The sequence below is a fragment of the Mauremys reevesii genome, linkage group 8 (genome assembly GCF_016161935.1).
Source record: "Mauremys reevesii isolate NIE-2019 linkage group 8, ASM1616193v1, whole genome shotgun sequence".
NCBI classification, from domain to species: Eukaryota; Metazoa; Chordata; order Testudines; family Geoemydidae; genus Mauremys; species Mauremys reevesii.
Window position 1 is genome coordinate 35861452 of NC_052630.1, and position 16175 is coordinate 35877626.

The 16175-nt window shown below is 40.5% G+C and overlaps 1 protein-coding gene across 4 annotated transcripts in view; it reads right to left on the reverse strand.

The window, feature by feature from the left end:
• Positions 1–16175, reverse strand: part of PFDN1 (prefoldin subunit 1) — a 70111-nt gene that overhangs the window by 23130 nt on the left and 30806 nt on the right. For all 4 annotated transcript variants that reach the window (XM_039486775.1, XM_039486773.1, XM_039486772.1 and 1 more), the window contains one exon: positions 5731–5815. In XM_039486775.1, coding sequence (XP_039342709.1) covers positions 5731–5815 — 85 coding nt within the window. The remainder of the gene's footprint in view (positions 1–5730; positions 5816–16175) is intronic.

A 16175-nucleotide genomic window follows, 5' to 3' on the forward strand; every position in this document is an offset into this window, starting at 1 on the left:
ATGGTTAAAAAGGAGAGTGCAATCCAACTGGCAGCCACTTTCCCTCTCCCACCAGTTACTGAGATCAGTCACTGCTTTTGTTATAGTCAATTCAGTGCCAATAACGGTTGGCCAAAGGCAGCTGTAAGCTTCAAAGGAGAGAAAACAACGATGAAGTGGACAGCTTTGAAGCTCTGCCTAAGAAGTAGAAGGTTATAATTTACAGGGAACTCCACCCATTCTGCTTAACCCAGCAATCAAAGTTCAGAAGGTTAAGAACCATTTCCCACCAGGAACAGGAACAGATGGAGACATGTAGCTAAAGGTTATAGTTGCTGAAAACTGACCACAGTCTGGCAAGACTAGCAGCCTGGGAGCCCAACACTCCGTAAACTAAAGCCTATCAACCAGATTCCATTTGGCTTTAACACTGGGGCTGCATCTAATCAGGATGTTTACAGCTGCCTTTTCAGTCCCAGTACAGCTCCACCTGTGCGATCAATGGTGAAATGTTTAGTGTGTGGTAAAAATGCCTGTGTCCTGTCTCCACTAGAGCTTACTCATCTTAAAGCACTACTATTACTAATGATGTTAGTCTGAGAGCATGTGTAAATTTGTGGACAAGATAATGAGAAAGTTAAAGGAGGTGTCATTTGATTCATAGAAATGTACAGAATCATAATTTCAATGCGCCCCCCTCTGCAGCGTGGCGGGAGGACTCGCTGCCCCCAGATCCCCACTCCAGGTTCTACAGTTGGCAGAAATTTTCATAATACATCACTGGAAATGGGTTGAGTTGGGTAACATTCCAAAGCCCTTTCTCCCACAACCCTAAAACAATGATGTAGATATATATTTGAGAAAGTGTTATGGTTTTAAAAAATGATTTTTGAACACAGGCATGTCAAACACGCAGCCCTCGCAAAGTTAAACTGTGGCCCTCAACTGACAGCACTGTCTTATCAGTTCATGCCAAGAACATATCTGATTAATTTATTTTAATGTTACAAATTACTGGATGTGACGAACTGGGACTGTTCTTAATGTGGTCTTTGAATGCTGAGTGGGGAGTGTTGGCCTGGGAGGATGGTCTGCACTGGGGGATGGGAGACTGGCCTTGAGGGAGGATACCTGAGCATGTAATGTGAGAACCCAGGAAGGGGTTAGAGGCCAGGTGACACCTTTGCCCAGGAGCCTGAACAAAGGCGGGGAGAGGAGACACTGGGGGATGAGAGAGTTTCAGGAGCTGGCTGGGGAATGGAGGGGAGCCCAGACAGGGCTCTGACCCCCCAATGGGGTTGTGGTGCCCCTGAGGCCTCAAGATGGACCTAACTGGGGGGGATCCTGTTGTCTGTGCCTGCAAGACCTGTCTTGGACTGTGTTCCTGTCATCTAAATAAACCTGCTTTACTGGCTGGCTGAGAGTCATGGTGAATCGCAGGAAGCCGGGGGTGTAGGGCCTTGTGTCCCCCCACACTCCGTGACAACGTAATGGAAGGAGTGCTTCAAATTGATTTGTCATCATCGGCAAAAAAGAAAAGGTTCAGTAGTACTGATTATTAGTTTGGTTTATTATGACAAAAGAGTTGTAATGAGGCACTGGTTAAGACATCAGCATGCAGCCAGAAATTACTGGAATCCATCCACAAACAGTAGGTAATGATGTTATATCATGTATGTTAATTACAATCCCAAAGTAATTTATTACAAAATCCTTCTTTTTACTTTGGTTTTGATCATATTTAGAAGTCTATGGGGAGATGAAGAATACCAACCAGTAGCTGAATCTTTAGAGAATACCCCTGCAGAGTACCTGGTTAAATAGTGGCAACTTGCATGCTATAAGAAGCACAGCCAAAAAACGAATTTGGCAAGGTTGGAGGGGAAGTACATGGAGCATTTAAAAAAAGTCAAAGATTTTGGGACAGGTGCCAACTGTGGGTGAGACTTGCCCTATACTAGTTCCCATGGCATGAATTTAGAGAAGAACACCTGCTTCTTCTGCGGTAAGCTGGAAGCCTGAAGGCATCCATTATGTAGAGTTTCAACACAAGAAAAAATGTATGAAGCAGTCACTCTTAGTAAGAATGCTGCTCTTTCCTTGACAACCCCAGAACTCTAGCAAATTTCAAATGAAACATTAAATGTGCTTAGAATGATTTTCCCAGAAGTAACCAAGCACCATTTAAACTCATTAGGTGCTGTTAAATACCAAGAAAGAACTATTTTAAAGCTACAGGTGAGCTTACTCGCACTGGCTACCCATTCGTGCATCAGAACTCATTAATATGAGGGGGTTGGACTAGATGACCTCCTGAGGTCCCTTCCAACCCTGAGATTCTATGATTCTATATTATGATAAAAGCAGTCTTCAGTGATGAGATAGCTAAAGATGTCACTCAAATGAATACACTGGGTCATGATTTGTATGAGGCCTTCAAAACCCAAAGAATTATCCAAGGCTCTGTCAATCTTTGGGATCCCATTAAGAAAAACAGACTAATGGTGTGCTTGAATACAAAGAGGAAAGTCAGAGTGAAGGTGGCAGAGACGATTACAAAGCTAACTGCAGACAGGTTGTTGCTCATCTACTGGTCAAGTCCAGACCTCAGCATCATGATGATCTACATGAGACTTTGGGTCTACATGAGTTCTCCACGATCAATGTTCGCATATGATGGAACAACCCATATATGCCAGGCAAAAAACAAACTAATGTACATCTTCCATGGTCTTCCTAAGCCAGCACCTACTGACAACATGACCAGTACCTTATGCCAGCAGAGGCCTTTCAGGATACCAATCATAGATGGTATGGCTAAGGTACAAGCTGTGGACAAAGTAGAAACTATTAACACCTGCCAAGATTTGGCTGAACACTTCATCATTAGGATACAGAGAAAATACTGGATCTATGACGGAATCCATCTCATGCTTGACAAGTATTATGGGGGAATCAATTAAAAATATTACCAGAAAGAAGAGACTCCATTGTACTGCACTTGTGAAATATAAAATCACTGACTCCATGAACATCCCCAATGCTACAGTGAAGAAGTTACTGTCTCATATTCACATGAAGGATGAGTTAACCGCATACCTTGCAGGAAAAACACTCCAGCATGTGAAGAATTACTCGAAGAATTTCATTGGTGTATGACATAATGAAGCTGCTGCCTCACAGTGGTCAGTGGAGTTTCTTCATAGTTCCCAGGAGGAAGCTGACTCTAAAATTATCTTGCATGCCATCAACGTCACAGAGAGAGGTGCTACCAAATTCCAGATTTTTGCACAAGATATGGCTGTTCTAGTGCTCTCTGTGAGACGCTACCCAAGACTTCTACCAGATGTTGGTTTTGTGCCTGCTGCTGGGGTACAGAATCACTGTAATACCTCAGAGATGTGTTCCTATCACTTGGACCATTAAAAACCACACAAAGCCAGCTGGAAAGACCAAATTATATTACTGGAAGACATTTGATTCAGCCTCCAAAGAGCATGAACTTGCCCTGAAGGTGCTCAGAACAGCTGAGACAGTCACTGAGGAAGTCGTAAATGCACTGGAGATGCTCCTATGCCCAGTTTACCATTTGAAGATCAACATTACAACACTTGCAGAGGTATGCAGGTGCGTGTTTTCCAAGATGCAAATGGAGAAAAATTTCCACCATCAAGGGATGCATTTTTACCTGCTATCAAGAGGAAAAATTTTCAAGCAATGGAATGGCTTCAGGTTCAGAAAGTGTATTCAAAACAACCCTTTAATAACTGTTGAGGCAGCATGGGGACTTGTGAACATCACTGACATTGGGTTTCATCAGTGACTGTCCCAGCCATGAGGTCAACCCAAGCACCTCAGCTCCGAAATAACAGCTGTAATTTGCAAGTGCATCTTTCACATTATTCATGGAGAGAGAATTTTCTATAAATACAGCATTAATGTTTTTCTCCAGAGCATAGGACAGCACTATCCAGCTAGACTGCCCTGGACTTCACAACCAAATAGGCACAGTCCCAGATTGATCAGACCTGACAACGCACACTTGCTAATGTCCAAAATGTAGTTAAAATGTGATCTTGCCTCATCTCATTAGCACAGCTGCCCCCCTAGACATATCTGTTCTCTCCTTTCCAATGAAAGCTGAGACAGTTAAAAACAGATTTTCAAAGGTTAGGATATCTCCCTCACTGTGGATCCTATTTTTATTAGGATACTACTATAACAAAAACATATCCCCACATTAAAGAGTTTTTCATGGTGCCGTTATGGTTGCAGACACACTCCAACTACAGATATGTGCATTACTTTTCAAAAATATTATAGTTAAAACACCACAAATGTGAATGGTAGATACCAAGGAAACGCAAGCTTAAGGTTGTCCTATTCAAACAACACCCAAAACTACTTTAAATCTGCCCCATCCTATCATCTGTTCTTTGAATAAAAAGACTTTTCACCACATTAAATCCACAGTCTTTAAAATGAAAAACACCTAAAAATGGCACACTCTTATCTGCTCCCTATATCTATTCAGAATCATATCGAAGTACTTTATTGAACAAAATACAAGAACCTGATTTTCAAAAGTAATGAACACAAACCACATTCGTTGTGTTTAATGGGAGTTGGGGTTGCTCAACATCTCTGAAAATCAGGCCATGCATTTAAGACTTTTTTTTTTTTAACACCTTTTAGTGCTATGTAAGGCAGACTAGAATCTAACACATGCATCATATCTATCTCCCACTTTATCAGCAGAACTGTTAACTAAGTTCTGCCTGCAGATTATTTACTGATAGAGATGCAAAAGACAGAAGCCATCTTGTCTTTCTTACTGTAGGTTGTCCTTTCAGAGCAAACAGAAGAAAAGCACCTTTCTATTTACCAACTGAGCAGATTTGCTCTGGAGTAACTGAGTAAATGTAGAACTCCACAGTGCCACTTTTCAGAGTAAAACTGCACTTTAAGCACTTCACATCAGTATTCTTTGTGCACGCGCGCGCGCACACACACAAACTTACTTGCCTGCTCTGCCTTCCCTATTGTTAATTCCATCTTCAAAGCTCACATTATCATATCAGACTGTTTGGTCAACTCATCATTTGCTTCCCCCAAATATATTCCTAGAGAGTATTTTTGTTGTGGGGTTTTTTTTGTTTGTTTGTTTGTTTTTAAGTTCTTTGCTCAAGATACTAAGGGGCAGGGTTTCATATTATTCACGTATTAGGGACATTTTAAAAAAAGACATAATGATAGCACTTTTGGAGCATTTCTATTTGTGTCCCTCTGAAGAATTAAATGTAATGAGCAGAGCAAGTGAACCTGGCTTGTATCCCCTGGACATTGGTCAAGATTAAATGGATCCAAAGCCCCATTTCAGCAGTTTGGGCTTGCAAAAGGGCATTAACAGAAATTACTGTGCATTTCCTATATATTTCTGTATCTCTCAAATACTCAAATTAGGTAATATATCCAAATCACATTAATTACTTCTAGACTAGATAGGTATTTTCCTATCAGGGGGGTCGGCAGGATATGCACTGCTAATATTACTACCATGTCAGTGCTGCATTCTACCCAAGAGATAGCAATGTTTCAGCAGTGGATAGGAATTCTAGTGTTTTAAGATACTTTAAGATGAAAAGCGCTATATAAATATACTATATATGTAAGGGATGCAACAAAGACTAGCATGTTGATTTTTTTTTAAGGTCCTACTTTCAATATCACCTTCATTCACCTAAAACTTACCTCAAGTTCTTTAATTTTCTCTTCTGCTATTTTCTGTTTTTCTAAGAGTTGGTTGTGAATTACTCCCTTGGACTGAAGGATAAACCTACAAGTGACAAAGAAAAGAGAAGTCAGGCACATTTACTATGGTTGCAGAGAGCTAAACTACATCAACCAAATGTTACTCACTCTCATCCTGTGCTCTGTAAGAAGAGACTGCAGAGAGATTCATTTATAGCACAATAAAAGATAATGGAATTGATCAGTCAATTGGCTGAAAAAAACTCAGCTGCATAATGGAGGTGATCATCTAGTGAAAGTCGCCCAGACTTCACTCAATTCAAGACAAACTAAACACTTAAAATGGAGTAAAGGTGGACGCCAATCTTTTCTGCCCCACGCATGTTACCAGCCTTCTGGATGGTCTTAACATTTAGAGAAGACACTGTACTTGCACAGCTTGCAGATGAAATACTGAAGATTTGAACCACGGAACATGTTACATAACTGTTCATGCATATTAACGGCTTATACTTTGGCACCGCGCTAACCTTTAGGTTTCCATGCAAGTCCTATAATTTCATTATCTCAGTTTAAGAGTTTGGATACAGAGATACACTAGATCTGTATTTCATGGCACATGGAATCTTTGCGAGTAAAGAGAAAAGACTATCTTCAGTAGGCTATGTATCTAATCAAGAATCATTAAAGGATGACTTCTTTCATGGATTGTTTATGTCTAGAGTCTGACTGACCTCTATGGTTAAGATTAGATCTGGCAAAAACTCAGAATTTCCATTTTGTGTGAAATTCTGCCATTTCAAAAAAGTTTTCATTCCGATACAGAACAAAAACTTGAAATTTCAGTTTCCCACAGAAAAGAAATTCTGAAATTTTCCATTAAAAAAAACCAAACACATTTCAGTTCCATTTTTCTAAATGAAATGGAGCACCTGGCTGCCCCCACCTCCCAGGCTGCCTTCCATTCCTGGGGATGCCCTGGGATTCAGGTGAGCTCCCCACCACAGATCAGGGATCCTAAAACCCTGAGAGCCACGGCTCCAGCCACAGCCTGATCTCAGGGCAGTCCACATGGCAAGGTTGCCCATGAGCCATAGACCCTGGAAGCCCTGAAGTCCCTGGCCTCATGACAGTTGTCATAGAGGGGCTGCCCCGGAGCCAGAGGAACCCTGCCTGTGCTTTGTCAGAAGTTCACTGAACCCAAGACATTTCTGAAAAATATTTCAGGTTCAATGAATTGGCATATTCCAATTAACCTTGTCCCCGACCAGCTCTAGTTAATATTAATTAATATTTTGCATAGTCACAGAAGACATGAACCTGCGTAATGGCTGGGATAAGGCAAACCCTGGTTGTTCTCACTGTGGAGACAGATTTATGCTTGTTTGGGTGCCCTTAACTGTGCTTTAACAGTTTCCATTGTTTAAGGTTTGTTTATTTGTTTAAAGCGAACTTTGAATTCAAAGGCTTTCTAAAGTTCCATTTTGTTGCATTCATATTTTTTTAAACTGAAGCTGCAGTCACGAGTGTCTATTTCTTCCTTTTTTCCATTTGCAATCAAATTATGAAAATAAGTTTCTTATGAATTACAGATGAAAGTAACAGCAAGCTTGTACAGCCATCATAAGAAAGCTGCCCCCAAACTGCTCAGAGCAGTGTTTGAGTAATCACATGGCTCAAGGCTACTCTCAGAATATGACAGACAGCTTGCAAAGAGGTAAAGGCTAACTGAGTTCAAGTAAATTTTAGGAACCTTACATAGCTTTCTTCATCCCCTCCTCTCACACACAAGGAATGCACAAGCAACGGATTAGCCTCATCCCTACTTAGAAAGTCACCCAGAAGGATTAAAAGGAGCCTGCATAGCTCATACCATTGTGTTCAAGGTCTCTCACAGGGCTAACTAGTGTCTGGGACCGTGTCTTCATGCCAGGTGACAAGAGATCATGTTGAACAGCTAAAAGGAATAGCTTTAGACTGGGCAGTGCCAGACTACATGCCTCTTCTGCACAAAAGTTTGAATTCAATGTGTGGCATAATCTCCCATGACAAATGGATATTATTAACACCTTTATTTAGGGCCTGGAAGATGAACAGAACTGAAACAAACAGAAATGAGGATCCTCCTGCACAGCTTGAAAAAACTTACCCAACACTAGCTGCCTGAGGATTAAGCCTGGGTGAACAATACCTGGTGCCATCACAGCCCTTCAATTTATAGCAACAGAAGAGTTGGGTATTGCATTTAATTTTAACAATCATGCTCTCCTTAATGTGTTTTCAATCACACTTTACAGTGCTTTCCTTGATTTTGTTACACCTTTTTCCTTCCTGGCTTCACTCCACTTTCTCCCTTTTATAATTCACTTGGTAGCTCTGCTTATGTAGTTTTCAACATCTCTCCTCACTTTGTCCCTTTTCTCTCCACTCATTTTGTGCGATGCTTCCCCCTGGTATCATCTTCGCTCCCCCAAAATTCCTCTTTTTACTATCATATTTCTCTTTTTATCTAATGCATCCCCTCAATTTCTCCCTTGCTTCACCTACCAGCCTCAACCCCTCCACCACCTTGTTCAGACACTGGTAACATTTTCAGGCCCTAACACTCAATAGCCAAGTGACTAAACTAAAAGGAGGGTTCTGTCTCTCTAGGTTCAGTGTCCCTTTGAGAAGCCACAGCCACCTGTGCACCCTCAGGGAAAGGGAAGGTCACTGCATTTGCATCAGGTGCAGTCCTGGATCTTAAGAAGGGACTCCATTTCTCACAGCCTCCAGCTATCAGGTTTTGATCAATCTGAAGCTCTCACACACATCTTTTGGACAGCTGGAAGAGTGAGGGAGCATTCCCCCTGCTTCTTTCCTATACTAAGCTCTTTGAGGCAGGGATTCTTTTTGTTCTGTGTTAGTACAGCACCTAACACAGCAAGATCTTTGTCCATGCAGCTCCTAGGCACTACTGCAATACATATCAATCATTCCTCTCTCACACCCAAGATAATCGTGGCTACTGTTAGAATGATGGTGGTGGTGTGTTAGGGGGGAGAGGTGGCTCCACTTCCCTAATTTTTTTTTGGAGGGGGGGGATGACACGGGGACAGACCATAACTGTGAACAGCTCCAGTAACTGCTCATTTGCTGTACATAGCTTTCCAAAGTTGGAGTAGTTCAAGATGACCATCTTCTCTGTTTCACTGCTGCCCACTGTGTTCTAAATATGGAACAGTGAAAACTGACAAGATTCTAGTCAATTTTCACTGCGCTGCAACTTGGGAAACTCTGAAGTTGTCCCTGCAGACTTAGGAAAACTACACAGCGTTAGTTTACACTTGGTTCACTCTGGAAGATCTTTGCAACTCTAAGGACTAGAGGATTTTTGTTTGTTTTTAAACGAAAGCTTAGATTCTGCAGCTGTCAACACCATTCAACGGAGAAAATAACCTCCCTGGTACCTTTCCTCAAACAAAAGCTTAAGAATGTACATTGATTACTAGTATTTCATTGATAGCAGCCAAAGACCAAAATTTTCAAACTGAAATCTTAAAGCTAGAAAGTCACATCCACAGGTATCTACCTAAGTGTCCTGACTTTCAGAGGTACCAAACCCTCAAGCAACTGGGTTACTGATGATGTAGGTGCCTAACTTGGGGCATTCAACTTCAAAAATGTTGGCCAAAGTTTTCACCCAATTGAGGAAAAATGTACCATTGATCAGAGCCACCAGAGAAAACAGGGAGGCCTACTCCATGAAGCTATAGAAGGAGCATTAGAGTAATTTGGCAATTAGTAAATTAGTAATTTTGGCTCAGATTTTGAAATTTCAATTAATCCAGCTAAACGCTTATCTAGAATGTTCATTGTTGAGTAGGAGAGAAATCAGGCACTAATGTTTTTGTGCAGTACCTACAGTAGCAGGTTACACTGAATTGTATTGCTGAGATAATATAGGTATTACATTTCTTGACATTCTAAGCAATGTCAAAGAAACCTAGAAAGTACGGACAGATGCTTTCTTTAGTGTGTATATACAAGAAATATTCTAAACATGTTTATTCAGTGCAGAGTATATGAAGAAACTGGTGATAGCTGGTGACACTGCAGGGACTAGAATATTTAGAGTGTTTCATTTTCACCTAGCATACAATATAATGCTTTAGGGTGTTTAAAAAGCCTGGGGCAGATTCTCAGCTGATGTAATTTAAATTAATGGACCTATGACAGTATATAAATGACAGAAAAACAAAGCCAGCAGAGCTCAGTTGCCTCCTTCGGAAGTGTGAAGTTGAACTTGTGAGATTAACCTGACTGATATGAGCTAGATAGGGTAAGACGGCACTGAGCAAAATTCCACCACACCCACCTCTAGTTTCCTCAAGTGAAGTTCCGCCACTCAAGAGTTATTAATTTTAATTGTGATGACTGGTTTGTGCCAATATGTGCATGTTGTTGAACAAGACAAACACCCTGGCAACCCCTGCTCCAGGAAGCTTTTTACTGAGACATGGATCCGTTAGGAACTGGGATGAGGCCAAAGTCACTTCACGTGCTTCTTTCTTCAGAAGCAAAGCTTTCTGCTCCTGATTACTCATAGAGCCTTCAGAGCAAAAACCAATACACTCTGCAGCCAAACAGCATGAAACAACCACCCAGAAAGAGTTGCGAATTTCCCCTTTTCAGCTTAATTAGCTGTTAACTTTAAAGCCTAATGACTTTCACAACTACTCCTCATACAGGAAATATCCATCTCTCATGTAGTAGGATAGAGTCATCAAGTACTGATGTTCCATTCATTTGAAAGGACAGTCCATTAAAAATAAGGTTGTAAGTTTTTCATAGAAAAACAGCTAAATGTTCTTTTGATGATTTGCATACATAAGACTTCCCAAGGTCCTTAAAAATGGGTAAAAATGAGAAGTAAGGAGTCAGCTAGAATATATTAGGCTCTTCTGGTGCCATGTGAGAGATTCTGTGGATTGTTCAACACAAGCAGCTCTTTATTACGGTGAGTATTTCTGAGAGAGCATGTGGGAGAGAGAGAATGAGTCTGAGACTCCTCATGACTGCTGACTCTAAAGGCATAAAATGTATTGGAGGAGCAAAAAAGTAACAGTATTATCAAGCACAATCAGAAAGAAAAAACACCCCAAAAAATCTTTCAAAAATTCCCCCACTGATTTATATTTTCCTCCCAATAACCCTCTGCTAATCCCAAAGCAAGATTTTTGTTTCTTTAAAACAGGGTGGAGGCTATACATTCCCCTTAGGAACCCAGCTGTTTGTTTCCTTCAGAGAGTTTCCCCCATTTCCAGATGTGAGATTTCTAGCATGTCTTTCCATTATTTAAATCTGTACAGATCATTTTATGCCCCTACCACTCCAACATGGTCTTCAGGATCCAGCTACTCATCAGTAATGCTATAAACTCTGCAGGCCCCTTTGTGTCACGCTCACATACTGGCAAACATACCCACATACTGATGTTCACACTGAATATTTAATTCCATAACCCACAGTTTGTTTGTGACAGGATCTACTATTTGACTTACCAAACAGTATTATATTTTAAAATATTTAAACTGTTGCTGGATGAGTTTATGGGGACACTTGTTCACAAATCAATGCAGAGTGTACATTTTATGGCACACAAGTTATGCTGGACTGTGGTGACACCTGTAAGTTTGCCTAACACTTTCCATTAGGAGACCCTGATTTCAGTTGTTTATAATTTTGCCAATCTTTAACCATTCAGGCTGAAATTTTTCATGCCTGAGGCAGAATTTTACATTCAGTAGAAACGATTCAAGCTATTTCTGGGAATGAGATAAGGGAGGAATTAAGTAGTTTTGCCAATGTTAAAAGTATTTTCTACCAGCTCTGGCGTGCCTCCCAGGTTTGGAGTAGGAACATGAAAATTGGCAGATGGATTATCCTGGTGTCAGAGAGATGCCTTTTGCTGTCCAAATGAGAACCCATGCATATTTGGCCAAATTATAAACCTCTAAAAATTACCATTTGTACATGTCCAGTAGAACTTCTTAGAGGTTTGTGGCTACAATCTCTGAACATTCTATCCACACTGAGCATAACTCCAGCCCTGCATAACTTCCTACATCCCAACCACACGGCGCATGCTCCTGGGCTAGGGACAGTACTGCAGCTGCCACCCCTTTGGCCTAGGAGAATGCAGACGTTAAAGTAAGCAGAGGTGAGGGGGGCATACAGATCTGCTTCCTGGTTTGGGAAAGCTCCTCTTTCTGCTTCAATTTGCTTTAATCACAGGGGCACTGGGCACCAGGAGGAGACAAATCCTAGTTTCACTCTTCCACTGACTGTAAAGTGTTAATAATTCTTTACACTTCACAGCCCTTATTGTTGAGCAAAGCCTCATACCGCTAACTTAAGAGGTGACCAGATTTCACTGTCCCATTTTACATATGAGGTAATGGCACAAAGTCACCTCTGCCAGAACTATGAATACAACCAAGAGGCTGCTCTAATTTACTGCACCCTTACCTGCCTGCCTATGAGCCTCTCCCAAGCCCCCAATTGCTGTAGAGTTCCACAAATCAGCCACTTCCTTTTCTTTCCCTTGCATGTCCCTACATCAGCGGCTATGAGAGGTACAAAATGGGGCTGATTACACTGGAGCACGGTAAAGGGGCCATAGCAAGGACTAGACTATAGCCCCAGGTCTCTAGTATGGTAGACCTAAGTCTCATGCACTTGGGCTCACTGCCCTTCAGAATCAATGTGCCAAATTTGTATTTGGCTGTGCTGTCTAACCACTAGGTCACACGCTACCTTCCAGAGACAGGGACAGAACACAAGATTCTCTACATTCCTTTGCTGTCTAGCAAAGTTTTGTAAGTCACTGGCAAAGTGTATGTCACATGCCTGTAGTGGGTGGTCTACAGACAGGATAATAGCCTAATGCGTCTACTAGTTACTCATTAAACTGAAGTAGCAAAGGTCTGTGTTATGGATCTAAGGTCTTGGATTCCAGCCAGACCAATGATTCATGCAGGAAGTCAATATGGTTCCATAAAATGGGAGTTTGGGTTATTCAATTCACTTTAAAAAAAATATCTAAAAAGTCACAAGTAAAAAACGTTAAAAGAATGTTAAGACTGCAAAAGAAAAGTTGGGAAATGTCAGAATTAACAACTTTAATTCAGTTCTCTTGTGCTCTTAATGTTCTTTTAACACAGCTTTCTGCATATAATATATATAAATATATAATGCAGTAAATATCACGGTATGCCATGTAAATATATGTAATGTTCTGGCTAAAATGCTTTGCCTCACACATGTAATGCTGTAGGCCAAGGCTTTTTTCAATCAGACCAAGCAATGCGAAAAGTTAGGCTAAGCCCAGTCATGCCCTCGTCTATTTAAAGATGCGTTTTAATGCTGAACTCGTGCTGCCATTCAAGCTTTCAGAGTAACCCAGTATGGGATTAGTGCATTTTAAGTACTGTTCAAAGCCAATGGAAAAGAGGCTTCCAAAGGAGCTGATCTTGTTCCCAAACAATCCATCTTGACTGGAACAGAAGTTGGCTGCTCAAGTTCACAACCACTCAGGACAGATCCCTCTCCCTTCTCTACATATGTCCATTTAAATTCTAATAATAATTTGCCTGTGTACTTCATAACATAGATACTAGTTATACACTCAGCAAGCTTCAGTTTTAATTACTTTATCTAACTGAGAAACATCTACTAGCCATAAATTCCAGTACAAGATTAAAAATAATATAGTACTGTAATTCATCAGTGTACATGTTTTAAACACTATTTTATACACACTCCCTCTTCATATCTAGATCTTTCATATTTTGTCAGTCTGTTTTTTAACATCTCATTAAGCAGCTTATGTTCTTTGGCTGATGTATTTGAGTCAACTCATCTCAAGCAGATTAGATGGCAATTTGTTCCTGTTTGCTGCTATGAGATAACAGGCAGCTAAAAATCAGAAAATTCTCAATACAGCTAGACTCGACTCCATTTGTCTCCAATTAGCAAGTATTTTGGAGAAAAAATTCATATAGTACATAAATCTCCCATTACAGGCTAACATACTAAAGCCAAAAAAGTTTCTTAGCAAATCTCTGCATTTGTAGAGGCAAATCAAATTTTTAATTTTACTACTGTATCTATATACAGGTAATTAGATTCTTATATGCATCAGGTTTAATGAGCCATTTGGCAGTTTTAACTTAAGAAGTGTAGGTGCAATAATGTACACATTGTACAGTAATATCTGTGCCCCTGATGTTGGATGGAAAAAAAGGATTAACTATACTGCAAGTGTTCCAGTTTTAGTCTTATAGGGACAACAATGATATTGCATAGATTAACATTTGTAAGTTATATACCTATTGACCTTAAAGGACTGAAAGTGAGGAACAGAAAATGATGAACTACTTACATTTTCAAAACTGTATGTGGTATGTCAGGAACAAGCACACCTGCCCTATCAGATGAGGAAATGTTATTTGTCTTACACCTGTACCATGTTTACTTTAGCTTTCACTTTATTTTGGATCTATCAACAGCTCCAGCATATTACATTACTTCATACAGAAATAGTATCACAGCTTCTAAACAGCAGTTTCTGCATTGCTAGACACTTAACTAGATGGTAGATTTATACCATTGTTCATACTTAGTTTCTTTAAAAAAGCAAGTAGTGGTTCACCTCTAAATTGGTGATAAACATAGTATGACCAAAAATAATGCTACAGTAGTGAGGGTCAGCTTTTTAAAGGGCACCATTCTTTTCAAAGGCTAAAGATTTACTGAAATTCCGACTAATGTGTGTCTTCCTGTGATGGGGTATGCCAACCCCACACTGAACAGGCCAGGGTTAACGAACTGCTGTGGGCCCACTCAGCCAAATCCCACTACACCTGCACTCACTGCCAGTACCAAAGGGTCAGTTAAAACGAGAGAAAGAGAGTACAGTTACTGGCTAACCAGCAAGGAAAGCAGACCTTGCATGTCCTTCACGCCTGGAGGAAAGGACCAGCCCTGCACTCCTGCAGGGACAGTGAACTGTCAGAGCCCTCAGGAGAATGGGAGGCCTGGCACAGGACTAGTGAGTTTGTTTTGCGCTATTCTTCTGTTTTTGATTATAAAAGGCTATTCTCCCAGGCTGGGCTACCTGGCAGATACCTAAGACTGTTACAGGGACTGCTGCCCAGAAGAAGTATGGGGAAACTGCTTCAACAATCTCTTTCACCCTGTAGTTTTTCTTGAATCCTCAAGCGCATGGTCACATTTCCTTTTTGTAGTAAGTTATTTGAGCAAACATTCACAAGCAACATCCAAAGATAAATCTGTGTCAGAAGAGGAATAAGAATTTCAAATATGATTGGCTATATTTCCGTTTTTAACAAATCAGAGTCGGGAATCACCCCACCCTAAGCAGTCCCCTAATCATTCTCTTATCTAATTTCCTGTTTAACAAACAATATGAACAATAAACAATTTTTAGCTAGTTAAGCAGAGAAAACGCAACAGACTGTAGTGTCTAACAATATGCCAGCGACATACTTCAGGTAGGTTTATGCAATATGGTTTGGTACAAATTTTCAAAACTGTATGCTACAGAGGCTGGAAAGATGCCCTCTTCTCCATCACCACAGGATAGATTTGACAATATAAAAAAGGAATTCACAGTGAACAGTCAGACAGTCAGCGCTGCACCTGATTTGGACAGTGGGGGCTGAGATTACTAGCTTTTCCCACCATCATTTTTAAGGTGCTGCTGTCATGTATCCTTTCTAATAACAGTAGGATCCATTTCATAAAAGTTTGCACAATTTTCCACAAACAGAAGTAAAACAACATCAATTAGTATAGCAGAAGAGCCTCTTGAAATTAAAAGGCTAACAGCCGGGAGAAAGAAAGATAGCAAAGACTAAGATGAATGCCCCCTCATCAGCACATAAAGAGTTTTCTCTTGAACACTGTTTCCCATGAAATAATATATAATAAATACTCATGTGATGGAAAGAGAGAATGAATTTGAGAGAATAAACTATTTCCATTCTAATGCCACATGTCCCCCTCTCCATTTAGGAAGTCCAACACCTACCCAGGCCTTCAAAAAAAACATAATGTACCTCTTTTGAAAGGTGAGCCTGTTCCTTATGCCTATAAAAACAAGTTGATGTTTCATTTGTTGTGCATCTTCTGCAGAACTACACAGAGTTGAAACTGAAAATGTGAGGCATAAGGACAACTATGCAAAAGACCACAAGTGAATAAAACCCCCGGCTTTTTATTTGCAGATTTTGGAATGCCCCTATGTTGCATAGGTTTTGCTCTTATGTACCATAGAAATTGCTTTCATGATACGAACAGAAAATCAATGTCAAGTAAAGCATGGGAGGAAGTAGTACTGCACAACTTATCACACATGTAGAGGTAAATATAATTAAATG